Source organism: Gouania willdenowi, chromosome 6 (assembly GCF_900634775.1).
Source record: "Gouania willdenowi chromosome 6, fGouWil2.1, whole genome shotgun sequence".
In the NCBI taxonomy this organism is placed as follows: Eukaryota; Metazoa; Chordata; class Actinopteri; order Blenniiformes; family Gobiesocidae; genus Gouania; species Gouania willdenowi.
This window is the reverse complement of record NC_041049.1, coordinates 29,978,299-29,996,186: the sequence shown is the minus strand read 5'-3', so window position 1 is coordinate 29,996,186 and position 17,888 is coordinate 29,978,299. Positions and strand designations below refer to the sequence as shown.

Genomic DNA, 17,888 nt, shown 5'->3' with positions numbered 1-17,888 from the left:
GTGCTTTAGGGCTGAAGGTGGGCGACGACGAGGATACATGGGTCACCTCACCAGAATAGCTAATTCTATAGTTCATAATTGTGACAAAGGCCCGAACGGACCACAGATACAACAGCTCATCTCTGGTACGAACACTCCTCCCCCTGTCTGGTGGAACAGTTAGCGTCATCTTCATTTAAATCACTGGTTCTCATACTTTTTTGGAGTTTTCCCTACTTTGAACAAAAGTGAACTTTCAAGCCTGTCCTGCTCCCATTGCCCCACAAATAATCCTGATAAATAAAACAAGGAAGTAGTCAAAAAACCAGGAAATGACAAAATATTGTTTGCAATCTGTCCATGTAATAGATTTTTTTTCCCGGTTGCATATCTAATGCAGTCTAATAATTTAATGCTCTTTTGATTTCTGCTACATTTTTAGGCTTCTCATTATTCTTTGTGTGTAGGTGTTTTGTTTTAATGTTAGTGATCTTTATTATTAATGTAGAAAGGTATTTAAGAAGATTGGCATGAAATTGAATCTTTCCTCCTGTTTGTGGCGCCCCACCTGTCATACCTCTATTCCCCACCAGGGGGGCGCGCCACACACTTTGAGAAGCACTGATTTAATTAGGCTTGTTTTCTGACATTTTGCGTGTGACAGAGATTCCATCAGAAGACAGAGAAAAGTGGGAAGTGTTTATTTCTGGACAACTGGCTGACACAAACAAACGAAACACTGTTGACCTGGTAAGTCAACATTAACTCCTTTCACTTTTCCATGAAGCAAAACTAAAATAAATCTGCGTCCAATTCGTCGTCCACTTCCATCTATTCCAAAATCTTAGCTGCGCAAATGCGTGTTACAACCTTTGATGTGGTGGTGGTGGTAATTTCTGGTATTTAGCACGATAATGATAAAAATCACAATAAATAAAAACTATTAATAAAAAAATTAACAACTTAGGGTAAACAGGTTCCTTACTATAGCTGCTGACTCAAAGAGTTCATGTTCATGAGCTAATATATTATGGAATATATTTGTGCGAGTGGATTACTATTAGTGTTATTGTATGTAATTCATTTATTTCCTCACTTGAAATAGAATTATTTTAAAAAAAAAAAAAGAGGACATGAAAAGCACAAATAACTTCATTAGTGTTTTTACTGCTGCTGAATCTTGTTTATTTCATATTTGATAATGAGTTACATAAAGTTATGGTTAATTAATAACTATGATTTCCTATAATTAAACCAGATCAAGCTGATTATTTAATTATTCAGTATATTTTGGTGTAATAATCTCAATAGTTACATTAGTCTAATGCAACCAGCTTTGTCTTGTGAACACATGAAATATAATTAAAAAATATTGCTTTTCACAAATTGGGACGAATGAATAGTGACATTAGTATTTAAGCTAACATTTATTTCACACAATGTGTGACATGTTAGTTTTTATCCTTCCATACAAGTGTTAAATCTGACCATAAACAAATCAATGGCTCTCTGTGGCTTTATGACAGTAAGACGTGTTCTTTTTATTTGGTCTGATCTGTATATGGAGAGGTTCGCATTAGCTCTTCGCAATACTTATCGTTGTTTCTGCTCTGGTGAATATGAAGCAGTCACAGTGGGGCGTGTCCTAAAGAGTATGCCCTTTGCAGGTGAACACACATCACATCCATTCGTCCAGTGATGATGAGGTAGACTTCAAAGACAATGGCTTTCACCAAGATTCCTCTCTTCAACAAGTAAGACACACACAAACATGTTCACACATACACAGTAGATCCATCGCCACACCATCATTAGCTTATTAATACAACGATTCATCAGTCAGCCAATGCCCTAAACTCTATGTAATAATTTTTCTGTCAGTTTGCCAAAATTTGATGCAGCTGGTGATTATTTTTTGTATTGCATCATTGTAATATTTTTGTATTTTTATAATGATCACATTATCTTTTTATTCAAATTGAACTTTGTGGCCTTGTGGGTTTATCGTATTCAAGAAGGATTTAGAAGTCAATCAGTATAATACACATTTAAAAGACTGTAATCAGCAAAGATGTGTTTGAGGTATGGCAAAAAAAATGCCTGCCTCCCTATTAGATAACCCAATTTACATTTTTGGAAAATGAATCAATTTAAAAACATGCTTAATTCACACATTTGAATTTTTTGTATTGCCAGTAATCAGTTTTGTGTATAGCCAAGAATATATCATTATCGTTGGTCTTGGGTTTTGCCAGGCCTTTTCTGATTATCAGATGCAACAAATGACGTCCAATTTTATTGAGCAGTTTGGCTTCAATGACGAAGAGTTTGCTGATCAGGACGATGTTGTGGAGTGAGTACTTATCCTGCATGATTAGTCTTTCCGTCTAAATATTTCTGTGCAACGCTGAAGAGACAGAACAGTGAATGAGTAAAAAACCTGGTGTTTTTATCAACTCATTGGCACATGGATGCATGAGTCTAAACTACACTCTCTGGGATCTAAAGGATCACTAGCAAGAGAACAGTGTATACTGTTTCAAAAAAAAAAAGAGAGAGAGAATCTTAGATTGTTTCTAAATGTCCTTTTGTTATCAATTATTTTATTTTACCCATGATTTGGTTTACTAATTGATTTCTTAATAAAAGTAAACCTATATTCTTAAAACAAATTCCACCATTGCAATTCTCATGTTCTGTCTTTTCTGCATTTCGTCCATATTTTCTCGTGTTGTATTGTTAATGGGCCTGCGAACTTGGAACGACAGTTTAATCCTGAACTGGGCAACAGTGGGCAACTAAATTAAGTATGTCAAGACAATTAAAAAAGATCATACAAAGAAAAAATACATTAGTTTTATACCTTTAGTTTGCAAGTGTACTTGGCCAGGGTTCTAGGAACATGAGAAATGCTGCTGTATACAGCAGTTATATGCTTAATAAATAGGGGTGTAACGATTAGATTGTTTGTTGTTGACGATTCGATTCAAGTACGATATTGGTTAATTTAGAACGATTCCCGATCTGAAACTATTCAATACTGTACAGGTGAGGTTTCATAGATTCTTGATATTTCTTGTAAGGGACTCATATATCTATAAATGTATTATGGACATGACCAAACAAGTAAACATTTAGTGGCAAATGTATTCACATTTTATTTGAATAAAGTCCAACTAACATTTCAGATTAACATTTTCTGCTCTCATTTTCAGTGCATTTTAAATAAAAAATAAAAACATAGGCTTACCTGACCCTTCTGCTTGTTTTTTAAAAATCATGAAAATAATACAATGTTAATATCAAAATTTAAGTGCAACCACGATCTGTTCAGGTTAAATGAGCAGTGGTTAAACCTGCTACTTTTCCTTTTAACATGGTTACGATGAGGCTTCTGCAGAGCTAATGCTAACGAGCTATTGCTACATGTGTTGCTGGTGCTGCAGTGAATGTTTCCAGAGGGCCTGGTGGTCCATCTGTGTTAAAGCCAAAGTGTTTCCGATTTAAGATTGATTGTCATCTGGAAGGCTAACTTGCCGAGCACAGATTAATGTAGTTGGATCGTAGGAATATAAATCAATTTATTAATCTAATTGAGGAATCGTTACACCCTTATACATAAACATATATCTATCCTGTCCAGTGTCCCGGGAACACACATATTCTCTTATTTCTTACCTGATTTATGAGTGTTCCGATCTGATATTGATATCATATATCGGTCTGATATCAGCAAAAAAAACGAGTATCAGATTATATCGGCCTGCATTTATCTCTAATAGTACTGATACAAGCAGTCAATTTATTGGATTTATTAAGGTTATTTTTTCTGATTTATTTATTTATTTTACTCTTTTTTAGAATATTCTTATGTTTAAAGTTAAAATGTATGTAATCAATTTCTTAATAAACGGTCACTTTTACCTCATACATACTACTGCTGACTATTCTGTAATATCACTTAATCAAGACTTTTCTATCATTCAAAATAAGTAATAAAAGTGTGTATGATTCATGCTGATATTAGATTGATGTCAAACAATATTCAAGGCTACAGTTATCTGTATCATCAATCAATCAATCAATCAATCAATCTTTATTTGTATAGCGCCAAATCATAACCAATGGTATCTCAAGGCACTTTACAGTAGAGCAGTCTTAAGGATGGACTCTTCATTTTATGGATACACACATATGCATATATACGTATATACACATACATATGTATCCCACACCCAACATCATCATGTTAGATGTGAGAAAGTAGTTTTGGGACACCCATCTATAATTATGGCCCATTTGTCAGTTTTAAAAACTGCCCATTTGTTGGTGAAAAGTTTGCCCACCTCTGACCTAGAAGCACAAATTTCTTTCAAAAAGTTGTAAGTAATGTTGATTTGGAAGCTCACGTTTGGACACTACGGAGTATAAGCAAGGCCAGGTTTTGCAACTGCTATGACGCCAGAAAGTGAATTCCTCCTGAAGCTGGTGCCGTGCCATCAAATTCTTATCTTTAAGGAAGTTGATGCAGCTGAACGCTCATCATGTGACAGGTGGGCAGGTGTATAAACATACAATGACATTAGCTCAATCCTCTCAAATTGTATTTAGAATGGCCTGAGAAATGCTGCTATATATAGCTCAGAAGATGAGTTTTTACTTCTCTGATGTGGTCAAATGTGAAAGTTTGAATATAACTTATAACCTTTTATTATCTCTGTCATTCAATATACACAGTATAGAGCATGAAATTTTGTTGCATGGCTCAAGAATAAGAACAATAAAAACATTAAATCAAAAAAACTGTTAAGACCAAAGTGATGGTAGAAAAAAATACATTTGGACCTACTGTAGTTTTTTTCCTCCAATATTTTAAAGTGTGAATTATCATGGTACTATGATCAAGATCGTTGATCCAGATAATTACCAATATCTGGATAGAGGATAGGATAAGAGAAGGATATTTGGTGCTTGGTGGAGGTCCTTTTTTAAAATATTGTGTTGCATAACTCATATTAATGAATATGCTGAATATTTTCCTCACTCTATCCTAATGTGTGTCACCATCATTTGTAACACATTTTATTTAATAAAAACCACAAAAACATTTTAATTGAATCCCCTGAACTGCTTGTTGTAGCGTCGAGAGTGGTCGTGTCAATGTTATAGGTCATGTTGCTACGACAGGTATCCAGTTCCAGTAGCAGTTGCAAAACCTGCCCTAGCTTAACCTCCCTACTATCAGTCATCTGGCAGCACTGAATCATCAGACACCTTGAGAACACACAGCGAGGACGTGTGGGGGGGACTTTGTTGGTGTTTGCATGAATCCAAAGTGGTCGTGTTGACTGTAATGGTTGTTGTGAGCATGAAGTGTTCTTGTCTGCTCAATGTTTGTCATAACTGTGGATGGCTAACAAGCTAACTTAACTAAACTCTGTTCTCTCCAACATTGCAGTATTCCCTTTGATAGAATATCAGACATCAATTTTTCACTGAATACAAATGAAAGTGTAAGTACTTAAATTTTTGGTCTTGAAATGATTTGTAGTCTGTAAATGACAAGGGAAAGTAGGAAATCTTTTAAACAAGTGCTGTGTTGCTTTGTTAATGTGCCTTATCTATCTGGTAACAATAATCTTGTTTTTGGCTGTGTTGTCCAGCTTAATGTTGAATAATTACTGCGCAGCAAAGCTGACAAAATGTGTTTAATCCTGGGGTTGTTTTTTTTTTTTTTTACCAACACATGGATAAAAACAACAAATGTGTTAAAACCAGCAATATTATTTAAATTTAACCCACTGGACATGTCCAATAAAGTTCATTTGGGTTATTATGATTTTGTTTTGTGACTGTAATTTGTGATTGCATGCTTTGTCTGCATTAAGTGTCATTTGAAGTGTTTATATGTTCTCTCAGGCAAACATAGCTTTGTTTGAAGCACGTTGTAAGGAGAAAATCCAGCAGTTTGAAGATGCTGGTTCAGATGAGGAGGATATCTGGGACGAGAAAGATGTCACCTTTGCACCCGAGGCACAGAGGCGCCCAAGGTCAGTGACTCCAACAGACGACTATGAACATTTGTCCTGGTAGCCTAACAAGGTCAAACACACAATGTGTTAACTTGTTTATTTTGTTTAGTACAATCATCACATAGTTGAACATAAGCAAAAAAACAGGTGTTTTCTAGCACTTTATTTTTCCTTGTATTCTTTGATCACTACTGGAGGGTACAACTCAGTCACAGACATTATTGTACCTCATTTATAGGGCTGTGGATCAATCAGTTGAGATAAATTAAATTACTGTATGGATATCATCTAAATAATTCAAGCAAGTTCCTACGTCTTCTTTTTGAATAATATATTTCATTTATTCTGAAAACTTTTTTTTGGGAAATTTCCTTTCATCTTCTGACATGTTTCGACTGTATTGTCACGCGGAAGTCAAGGACACATCAAAGTGATCAGCAGACACCTCTGAAGAAGACTGATCTCCTGACATGTTTCGACTGTCAGCTGACAAAGTGAATTTCCTGAAAATAATATATCTAAAGCAGAATTTTTTTTACTTTCGTCACAGCAGAGGGTAGAGAAATGTGTCTGTCTGATCCAAATATCAAACATTCATGTTTTTTTAAGAGAAGAAATTGTTTTGTGGGTTTTTTGTATTTTTGTTGTGTTTTTGTGACATTTTCAGTGTTCATTTTGTGTGTTTTTGGAGATGTACTTTGTTCTGAGAATCATTTTATGTTTTGGAGTCACTTTATCCATTAAGTCATTTTGTGTTTTTGTTGGCATTTTATGAGACTTAAGTCATTTCATGTATTTTTTTTTAATTTTTAGGTTTTTTTTTTTTATTAAGAACAATTTCTGTTATTCAATGTCCTTTTCAAGTCATTTAATGCATGTACTTAAGGGGTCACACAAAATTAGACCGCCAGTTTTTCATGTCTGATTTAAAGTATACCGTAATTCACCAGTGAAAGAAGAAGACGTGATTAAAGGCCATTGGACAAAATATAAGGGATGATGGTTTTTGAGCTGCAGGGAGTAAAAATTACTGATGCACATGTGAAAACCTTTCCCTACATTTGAGCTTCATGTTATTTCACATGTTTGCTGCTATTCTTAGTTTAAGAGAGGGTGATTGTGGATCTGAAGTAACTTTACTGAATGCTTTGTTCTTCTTTAGGAGTTCGGGCAGCACTGACAGTGAGGAGAGCACAGACTCGGAGGAAGAGGATGTTAAGAGAGATTCTTTTGCAGCTTCAAACCTCAGCACAGATGACAGAATGGAAGTTGACAATGGTTGGTGTTTCATATACTTTATGTAGGACACATCCTGTTTACCTTGAGGGCAGAGGAAGCAATCTGTTAATTTACTTCTTTTAAAAACAAAGTTCAGTGCAACAACTGAAGTGTGGGCTTCACTGTGCTGCTCTTCTGCTCGTGAATGGGTCAATTCTCCAACTTATGACCAACTGATGGGAGTGTGTTCACTAGGGATGGGTGATATTGACAATAAAAAAATGATCCCGATAATTTTTGGTATTTATCACGATAACGATAAAAATCACAATAAATAAAAACTATCAATAAAAAAAATTCACGACTTCGTGTAAACAGGTTCCTTACAAACAAAAATAAATCTTAATACATCAACACCAGACACTAGAGTTCATGAGCTGATATTTAATGGAATATGTTTGTGGATTACTATTAGTGTTATTGTATGTAATTCATTTATTTCCTCACTTGAGCACCTGAAAAGCACAAATAACTCTAATAATGCTTTTACTGCTGCTGAATCTTGTTTATTTCATATTTGATAATGAGTTACATAAAGTTATGATTGATAAATAACTATGACTTCCTATAATTAAACCAGATCAAGCTGATGATTTAATCATTCAGTATATTTAGGTGTAATAATCTCAATAGTTACATTAGTCTAATGGGACCAGCTTTGTCTGTGAACACGTGAAATATAATTAAAAAATATTGCGTTTCAGAAATTTGGACGAATGAATAGTGACATTATTATTTATGCTAACATTAATTTCACGTGTGACATGTTAGTTTTTATCCTTCCATACAAGTGTTAAATCTGACCATAAACAAATCGATAGCTCTGAGTGGCTTTATGACAGTAAGACGTGTTCTTTTAATATTTTTACTTGGTCTATTTCTTATATGGAGTGGTTAGCTCTTAGCACAGGCTGTTTGTTAGCTTAGCATAGTTAGCTTTAGTTAACTTTCCAGTTCATAATCGTTGCTACAGGTTCATCTCTGTCCCCGTGATTGCTGAACTTTAGGTGGATCTGACGGAGGAACTTGAATGGTTCACTTTGTTGGATGGTTGTGTGGTTTTAACCAAGTAGCGGTCCAAGATGTATCGCAGCACGGCAGCTTCAGGTAGCTGTGACGTGCACCTCACACACAGACAGACGTGCGTGGGGCAGTGGCAGTGCACACCTTGCAGAGCTTCCGTAAACAGTGTTTCCCTCCAGAGAATAATAAGTTGTTGACAACAAACAGGCAGCTTTGGTCCGTGGATCATGGTTTTTTCGGGGCATTCTTGGCTAAATTGAGGGACAAATCATGGGAATTTATTGTTTATATCGTGGGATGACATATTCTTACTGGTGATACTTACTGGTATTTTAAATGTTACCACGTACAAACAGAAAGCATATAATGTGGTCACAGTGTTGTTCATTTTATTTCATGGATAAAAACATTGCATGTGCCTATGTAATGGTTTAGATCAGGAGCCTCAAACACAATTTAGTTCAGGGGACACATATGATCTCAAGTGGACTGCAGATTATACAGTAGGTGGGGAATTGAGCATTTTAATGTGCCCTAGTTTTTCAACATTAATGTGCCCATATAGGTGATATGTAAAGTATGTAAGGCACTGGATTGGCACCCTGGCCTTAAAGAGTAATTAAAAAACCCAAACCACCTTTTTTCTGCTGAATAAATTTGTATTTGTGTATTAAGTAGTGCTGTTGATTGGTCTTAGTCCAACTTTTAACATTTTAGTAAAAGTATTTTAATTTTGCGTTTTTAGTTGTAAAATGTCAGTCACTGGCCTAAGAGTTACAAGGGAATTTTGCTATTGGCTGAAACGTATTCTTTGAATTGCCTGCGTCATCAACTTTCACTGTATGCTCCGCCCCTCCTATAAAAGGTGATAGGAGGGAGGAGGGTTTCCTCCAATCACAGCCCTCAGTGAGCACTGATTGACAGCCTCACTGAGAAAATCTAATGTTCCGTGTGTACAGCCCACTGTAGCTGTGATGTTTTTGACTCTGCTTCTATAAAGAGCAGATTCTGGTCTAATCAAAGGGTTAATCAAGCTACTGTATGTGTGTATGTACAAATACGTAGTGTGCGTAGCCCCCTCTGTCTCTGCGTGTACGTGCATGTGCATTTGTGAGTAGTTTATTTTCTGTGTGTTTATGCTTGTGAGTTGGGTATTATATATAGTAGTTGAGCAGGCAGCAGTCTGTTACTGCCAGCACTGATTGGCTGTCTGAGTGGGCGTGTCTTTCTGCGTCAACTGTAACGCCCATAATCAAGGCATGTTTTAAAAATGTGGTTTAGAAAAAATAAGAAAATAATTTTTCATATTGCCACCCCTACTTAACCCCTCATACTGTTTTGTATAGGGCCTGTATGGACAGCCAATTTTGATGACATCCCCATGGATACGGGTACATCCACAAATTCAACAGCCACTCCCAACAATCCAGCTGCACCTTCGTCCTCCTCGTCTGCTCCCACTGAAGTGGGCTGGAGCTCCCCTCCTGCTCCTTCCAACTCTGAAACAGGCTGGGCGGATTTTTCAAGCTTCACTCCTGTCAGGTAATGTATTCTGCTAAATGATTTTGGTGTGATTTGTTTGGATCTCAAGCTTCTGCATCTGATTAACTCGGTCATGAATTTAAAATATCACTATTGGTGCTAATTAGCAGCAGATGGTTTCAGGGAAGTGGTGTTTACAATTGTAGCTTACCTTCACCAGTACAACTAGTCTGAGGAAATTCTTGTTTCTGTAACTGGTTTAGGTTTCTTGAAAAATGATTTAACAGCTTGGACATTTTGTGAACAAGAGTTAATATCTTTCAGTCCCAAAGATCCTCTGCGGTCCAACTCTCCCGTGGAGATGGAAACCAACATGGAGACAGTGGACCCGCTCGGCGTTAATGCACCTCTGCAGCCTGAAGGTGGGTGTAGGGAACAAAATATCCACCTTTCTGTTTCGATCCTATCCAGATAAAATAGGCCGCTTGTCCAGCACCAGCCTCAGTAGATCTTTGTGATTCAAAATATGCTCAAAGTGAACCCTGGTACTATTCTGAAATGTATAACCCTCTGAACACTATTTCTTGCATTTTAAGGGCCAAATTTTATGATGTAAAGCTAAAGTTTTTTTTATTTTTTTTGTTTTTTTTCCCAGCCTTACTTTAAAGCCAAAAGTTATTTTTGAATTGGTGAAGGGTCACGAATGGAGTTAGTTACTCATGTTTGGTATAGGTTCTCCACTAATAAATACTTACTTTTTAGACAGGAAATAACATTTTATTTAAAATAAATGATACAAAGATGCTCTTCAGCTTTAAAACTCCTGCGGTCAGCCTGTTTAGTTGTCAGCCAGTGAGCATCATGCAAGTCACATATATCACGTGGCTAATTTGCATCGATTTCCCACCAAATGTAGCAGCAAAGGAGCCGCGCACGTGTCTGGACAAAACAAGGGTGTTGATTACATCCTTTTGGCACATATACTGGGCATCTTGATATAAACAGAGATGTACAAACAGGTGTTTATTACATTGTTCTCCATTCTCTGAGATGTTCTTTACAGAAGCAGAAGAAGAGCAAAGACAATATTTTTCCCCAAATTTAAATGAGGTATTATGTGAGACCCGCAGTGTCCCCACGGTCATGACATTCTTGGAAAAGTTATGGAATTTGAAAAAACAATTTTCCAGTTTTGAAAAGTCATGGAATAATTTAACTGTTTTGGAAATATAACCTATTTTATTTGAACGTTTAAAACCAACATTCGCTGTTACTATGAGAAGTTAAGCAAGTCCCTTAACCCTGGTGTTTTACATCACTTGGTAGCACTTAGTTGTTGTTTAATGTTACATTCAACAGCTGATGCATTGTAATTTAAAAATTATTGCACAATGGGTGTCAAAGGCTTTTGCACCATTGTACGATGATGTATGACAGATAAGTGATGTTTTGCTACTAACCGCTCATTTTTGCACTTTTAATGGTCATTAATAGATCTTAGCGGTTCAGAACCAAGTCATCGAAATTTGGTAAAATATTTTTTAAAAGTTTAGAAGAATCATTGTGAAAAAAGTGTGGGAACCCTGTACTGGGACTGTTATATATTTTTCTGTTTTATTTAGATGATTGTTTTTGTTTAGATTATGAAGCACACTGTTTATATTGGATGGTGATTAAGGGTTACAAAGCAGACGATGCACACAGGCAACATCGGGGCAGCGAAGTGGCTCCAGGGGTCCTCAGGGGAAGGCGGGAACATCCAAGCCGATCGCCTGTAGTAAATAGACGGAGCGGCTGATGAATGTGTTTCTCAGTTATGCAGATTAAAAAGAGTTTAAATAACTCGTGTCCGCCTAAAAGTTCCTTTTGTGTCCAACAATTATCATGACGGTAGCGATTAAAAAGGGAAAAACAACAGAAAAACCGACATCACAGCGTAGGGGCCCTCTATGCTCAACTGCGATGGCGAGAACCATGTGTTGTATTGCGAAGGTGCCATGTGAAATAATTTACACAGCCCATACAACTTTATTTACAATTACAATGATTAGATGTGAATATAAGCATTAAAGTCTTTGTAAGATAGTCCAACTTTTGCACATACACCAGGGTGTCATCACATCATGTTGATTCTGGTAGCTTATTGAAGTGTTGCTCGAGGATATTTTGTGCGTGTGCATGTTGGAGGGTGGAGAATTAACAGTGCTGTTTAAAATAAAAATATAAAAAAAGAGTAGGAGGAGATAGTGTTAGTGTCAGTAGATCACAATCCTTTGCTCACCTCAGTTAGTACAACAATGTAGCTGATCAAACTGGGTTAACTAGAGCTGTCGCTGCATTCAATGATCTTGTTTAATCTGAATAAACAACTTATTGGGTTATTCCCACAGACTGTGACGGCTGGTTGAGTACAACTGCGGCTGCCTCCTCGACCACAATGAAGGATTGCGGGAAATCTAAGCCAGCAGAGGAGGAGCAGAGTTCAGAGCAGCGCAGCATAACAGAGACAGTCATCAACGGCTCAATGAAGGAAACAGTCAGTCTCACTGTGGACGCCAAGACTGAGACGGCAGTTTTTAAGAGGTTCGCCAAATAATCGTACACTAAACTAACCTCACAGATCTTTGTAAGGAGGTTTTTTTTGGATGCAGTTTAAATTAAAATCAATATTATTTGAACATAAATTGGTTCATCACAGAATATTTCAGCATCCAGCAGCAGTTGATTGGCTCAGACCAGGCTGTTTCAAAGCATTACATTCTGCCCCCGTGTTAGTATTTCACTTATGTTAGTCGTACTAAAACCTGGTATAGATGGTTAATCCCTGGACAAGTTATTTTTTTGTTTTGTTTTTGTATTTTACATTTCTATCAATCTTGAAAGCTGAACTGAACAATAATTTCACATTTTATGCTAATCTTTCTACCGAGTTCTGCAATTTCCCACATTCTGCTTGAGGCCTTGAATATGTTCCCATAGATATAAAGAGCTAGTTGAAAGTTGGTTGTCCTTCGTCTTTCTGTCGCCTTGTTGATGATGCATTATATTTTGTGTGTCTTAGTAATTAACCACAGTGTAATGAACTGAGTGACACTTACAATCTGAGCTTCCCCCTCTCTCTTTGCTATGCGTTGTTGGTGTGGTCTTCCTCAGAGTGTTGAAATCTTATCGGTATGTACAGCCAATCAGAGATCAGCCTGCAGCCGTGATGTAGTCTTGTTGTCACGTCAACCACCAACTTTTCTTTCCCAATTTTGATCTTCTGCTTTGGTTTCAACTCCTTGTTTGTTTCATTTATTCCATTCTGCATGCCTCTCTACCAAAAGGTGTCTAAGGAACTTTCTCACTTTTTGTTCCAGTTTAATCTGTTAGCAGTGAAGGTCGTCAACTCTGAGTCTATGAGCTGGCCTTAATACTCCTCAGACAGCCATTACATAATGCCACCAGCAGTTGGTGTAGGAGTTCTGCCTAAACATGTTTGTATATCAGCGACAAATATTACATGAGTGCACACTTTGCTGGTAGAACTAGGAAATGGTGGAGCCTGATTTGGGTGTAAGATATGAAACAGCTTTTTGTGCTGCAATAATGACTGGTGCAGGTTCCATTTCCAGTAGAGGCCTCTGTATGTTGTAAAGCTGAGATCACAGCAGGGCCACAAAACTGGGATTGTATCTGGTCTGAGTGCCACATTATTAACATTCATTTTAGCATTTAGAATAATGACCAATCTGAACATTAACACAGGAAAGAACAAAGGGTTTGTGTGGTTTTGTCATTTTGTGGCTTTTTCTCATTTAGTATTTTTGTTGTTGTTTTCAATGTATAGATTTTCTTAACCTTTATTAACCAGGATTGTTTTGTCACTTTGTGTTTTATGTAGTTTTCTGTGTTTTTGGAATCATTGTGTGTATTATGAAGTCATTATGTGTGTTTTTCATGCTTTGTGTGTCTCTCTCTCTCTCTCTCTGTATATTGTCTCAGTCGTCCTGTGTATTTCTGTTGTTTTTTAGGTCATTGTGTATTTTTGTTGTCGTTTTGTATATTTCTTTGTCACCTTGTCTATTTGTCATTTTAAGTGTTTTTTGTCATTTTATTCACCTTATTTTTTTTCATTTTGTGTCTTTTTGTTGTATGATGTATTTTTCTGTAAATTCCATGTTTTAGTTTTTTGTGTAGTCACTTTGTGTGTTTATTTTGGGGCCAAATAAAATTAAATCAAAGGCTGCCATGTGTTGTAAAGTTATGTGGACTTGCTATTAGCGATAAGCGTTAGATTTTATTGTTAATATTAACCAGTGGTCTCTGTTGCTCATGGAAATTAATAATATTTGAGGGTTTATTACATTAATTGAGGCCTTATTGAGATTATTGGTGGTTCTGTTGACAAAGCAAGACTGACGGCTGATGAAATCAATTTTGGCCATAATCTGTCTCCAAATCCCTTTGTAGCTCTGCCTACTGTTTGCTTGTCATCTGCCCGTCAAGTAAACGATGTCGCAGCCAAACAATCAAAAGTTGACTTTCTCCATTTGCTGTACATTTTAATGCTTTTCCTCCATAGAGACCACCAAATCCTCCTATTTCCACCCAACCATCCTTTCTGTTGCCACGTTCTATCACCTTAGCATGTGTCACTGTGCCCTGTGTTTCTGTGGGATAGGCTTAGAGTGTTTGCTTCACATCTCACCTGTCATCCAGGTTTCACAGTGTCTGTTATCATGTACCTCTCTATGTTCCAGTGAAGACAAAGTTGTAGCATCATCAGAGAAGAGCACCGTGGCAGAAACCGTGGACTGCGAGCGACCAAACATCAACAGCTCGGCTGCAGCCGGCTGCCCCATAACAGGGTTAGAAACAAGCCGAGTTGCACACGCTCATGTTTAGGGTTTCCTGCTGGGCTGATGATGTCTCCTTGTGTTTGTCTCATTAGGGAGAAATGCCAGTCTGCTGCAGAGCTACCTAATGGGCCTGTAGATGAGTTGGTGACTGAAGAGTCCAAGTAAGTCAGACGAGAATCTTTTTGTTCCCCCTGTGAACACAAACCCTGATCGCTTAGTCCAGTGTTGGGAAAACAAGTGTAATATCAGGAACTGTGTGAGAGGGCCATGGTAAAAGCAATAGTAAAGCACAAAGATACCAGACATCTCTGCACTGAACCAACACATTTATTAACTTCATCTGTGATCATATCAAAACTCAACCTCAATCTTACTTTGTCAACTCTACTAGTGCTTGAGTTTGGATGACAAGGAATGAAAAAATAGACTATTTCAACTTCTGTTTTGAGTTGTCTTTTTTTGCCTAACTGTGCTTGCTCTGTTAGAGAGTAACTAAACCCTGAGATTTAGGCTGACATGTGTCTAGGCTTGAAAAAAAGAAATGCCTTGATTATAGGTGTGGCTCCTGGAGCAGTTCAGACACGCTAACTCTATATAAAAAATCTGTAAGCACACAACACATCTTATTCAGAATTATCACTCAATTTATTGAATTAATTAGCCTACTGGCAAATTTAAGTGAGGAAACAATATTTTTTTTTTTTCTAAAAATAAGTCTATCAAACATTTATTGATGGAACATATAGCAGTAATAATACAAAATACTCATCAGCCTAAAACTGTAATACAACTATCTACAACTTTAATGAGAAGGTTGAGAGTCTGTCTTAAATCTTTTTCCACATAACGTCATCATATGTATTTTGTTTTCATGTTTGTCAAAGCTGAAAATCCACTTTCACACAATTAAGTGGTGGCAGAGGGCATCAAGCACGTTTGGCTAGTGCAAAGCAATGTAGCTCATTATATTTACAATTTTTATGAGATAATTTCTCTGTTACCACTTCTCTTACAGAGGCCAATGTGTAATTTGTGGCAATGCATGGAGGCTCCTGACTGCTGCTCTATTTATATTCTAGTTTCCAATGTTGTCACGCTGTTTTTAATTTATATTCACATACCCTTTATGACATTTTGTGTACCTCAGTTTGGAAAGCTCGGCTCTATACTATAAAATCTCCAAAGAACAATATGCTATGCTAACTAGCTCCTCAATGCTCACTATATCTCTTGATTTACAATAATCTCAATCCAACAACCGTCTTACCACAGATTGTAAAGTCTACTGGTGCTAGTTTAGTAATTGCTGGGTTTCAACCCATAAAGCAGTGGTTCCCATATGTTTTGTCATCAAGGTACACCAAAGGACAAGTAAAAATCTGAAGGCACACCTGTTGTGCAAAATAGCCTTTATAATCACTCATATCATGTACAATATCTGTATATGTGCATAATTATTTACTAATGCCAAATAAAATGACAGACAACTATATTACTCATGAAACATTTATTAATGAAACATTTCAAAAAAAAGTTGAGATGTAGAGTTTGCCTCTGTATTAGGAAATGCGTGCATACAAAGAAGTAAATCAAAAAATAGTTATATTTGTGTAGTTGTATATTGCAATAAATGTATGGTTGTCACACCTGGACTACCCCAGCACACAGTTTAAAACCACTGCCGTAGAGGACAGTCACTCTAACATTACTACAATAAAATGTCACATTTAAATACTTTGACTGAAATCTGAAGCGTTGGACAAGAATCAATTAACAACACTACTTAATACCCAAATATGTTTGTTTCCAGGGGGGGGAATTGTTTATTTTCTCTTAAAGTGTTAATGGAGGGAAACACAGCTTGTTACGTGAGATCACTGCTCACTCCTCATAGATCCTAATGACGTGCTCTTGCTTTGCAGGCTCGGCCGGAGTTGTGCGCCCTCAGAGCCAGCAGTAAACGGGCCTGCGTGAGGCTCCATCAGCATCCACTTGGAGCCAGCTTGTTATGCCATGAAGGGTCCTTCCTCCTTTTGGCCATCCAGCAGAGGCCATTGCTATGAGCTTCAAATCACACGCCCTAACAGGACCCAAAACGGACCAGCAATACCCCCCTCAGCTCATCACTGACAAACAGACTGACAGGTGTACAGACACGGCACAGACTGAATGGCAAAATGAGAACAAGAGGACATTGATGATTTTTTTCTGCATTTGTTTATATATTGTTGTTCTTATGAGGTGATGTGCAACTGATATCTTGACACTCAAAATTAAATAGTAATGTTGCTATAGTTAAAGAAATGATTGTATGAATAAAATATTTTATAAAAAGAAAAATGTATAAAGACACAGGAAGAAGTACCACAGGAACGAATCATTAAGCTGTTGTACCTGGTAGGATCTGTTGTAACGGCATCACACTGAATACAACAGTTAGTTTGATTTTAAGTGTCACATGTTGTTTCTGTCTCCAAACAAAGCTGATCCCCTGATGGGATGTTGTTTTTAAAACACACTTAAAGGTGAAACTTTGTTGCTGCAGGAATTGGTAAATGTGTTTTCTTTTAATTTTAGCAGGAAATCGAAGTTGACTGATTTGATTTTTTCGGGGTTAATCTTTTCTTTTTTTTTTTTTTTAAGGTCAGCAACCAGACAACATAAAACACTGCATTTTTCACTGATTTTCTTTTATTTCTTCAAAAAGAATCCAGTCAAACTCAAAATAAAAACCAAGTATCATTTTCAAAGTAACAACAATTTCCATAATAATAATTAAATAAAATGTCATCTCAAAATCATAATCTCCACTAGTGTCAAAGTCCAGGCCTGGGGTGCCAAATCAACTCATCTGGACCAAAGATGACTGATAAAACTAATCATTGTGTAAATCACCAAATAGTTCAGCTGTAGATATCTCAGCTCTTCCAAATACAAGGAAACACCCCAATATTTGTTGGGTTCACATTGAACTCTTTTGCATTTAATTTTTTCAAGAGAAGTACTAATAATAGATGAAATTCAGTTTAGAAAGTAATCACAGCATTTAACTCAAACAGTGGAAAAAAAACATGAAGTTTCTCCTATGAGGACCAAGTCTGACAATCATAGAATGATATTTCCTGCATGCTAAAGTAAAACTTGGGTCTTTAATATAAAATGTTTATAAACTGTAGAAACGTTGGAGGCGCAAATAGGATCAGCCAATATTTTTGCTCCTCAGCTTCAGTGTGAAAGTCAGAATTAGGGATAC

The 17,888-nt window shown here is 36.7% G+C and overlaps 1 protein-coding gene across 6 annotated transcripts in view; it reads left to right on the top strand.

Annotated features, from left to right (window-relative positions):
* Positions 1-17,166, top strand: part of ppp6r3 (protein phosphatase 6, regulatory subunit 3) — a 40,757-nt gene extending 23,591 nt beyond the window's left edge. Inside the window, exons 13-26 of one of the 6 annotated variants that reach the window (XM_028449126.1) lie at positions 10-125; positions 644-729; positions 1,647-1,733; positions 2,286-2,332; positions 5,438-5,492; positions 5,899-6,029; positions 7,174-7,289; positions 9,659-9,854; positions 10,119-10,216; positions 12,185-12,377; positions 12,948-12,965; positions 14,537-14,644; positions 14,728-14,796; positions 16,558-17,166. In XM_028449126.1, coding sequence (XP_028304927.1) covers positions 10-125; positions 644-729; positions 1,647-1,733; positions 2,286-2,332; positions 5,438-5,492; positions 5,899-6,029; positions 7,174-7,289; positions 9,659-9,854; positions 10,119-10,216; positions 12,185-12,377; positions 12,948-12,965; positions 14,537-14,644; positions 14,728-14,796; positions 16,558-16,609 — 1,372 coding nt within the window. In that variant the 3' untranslated portion in view covers positions 16,610-17,166. Of the gene's footprint in view, positions 1-9; positions 126-643; positions 730-1,646; positions 1,734-2,234; positions 2,333-5,437; positions 5,493-5,898; positions 6,030-7,173; positions 7,290-9,658; positions 9,855-10,118; positions 10,217-12,184; positions 12,378-12,947; positions 12,966-14,536; positions 14,645-14,727; positions 14,797-16,557 lie in introns of those variants that run through there. The other 5 variants (XM_028449124.1, XM_028449127.1, XM_028449125.1 and 2 more) reach the window with 5 other exon arrangements.
* The last annotated feature ends 722 nt before the right edge of the window (positions 17,167-17,888 follow it).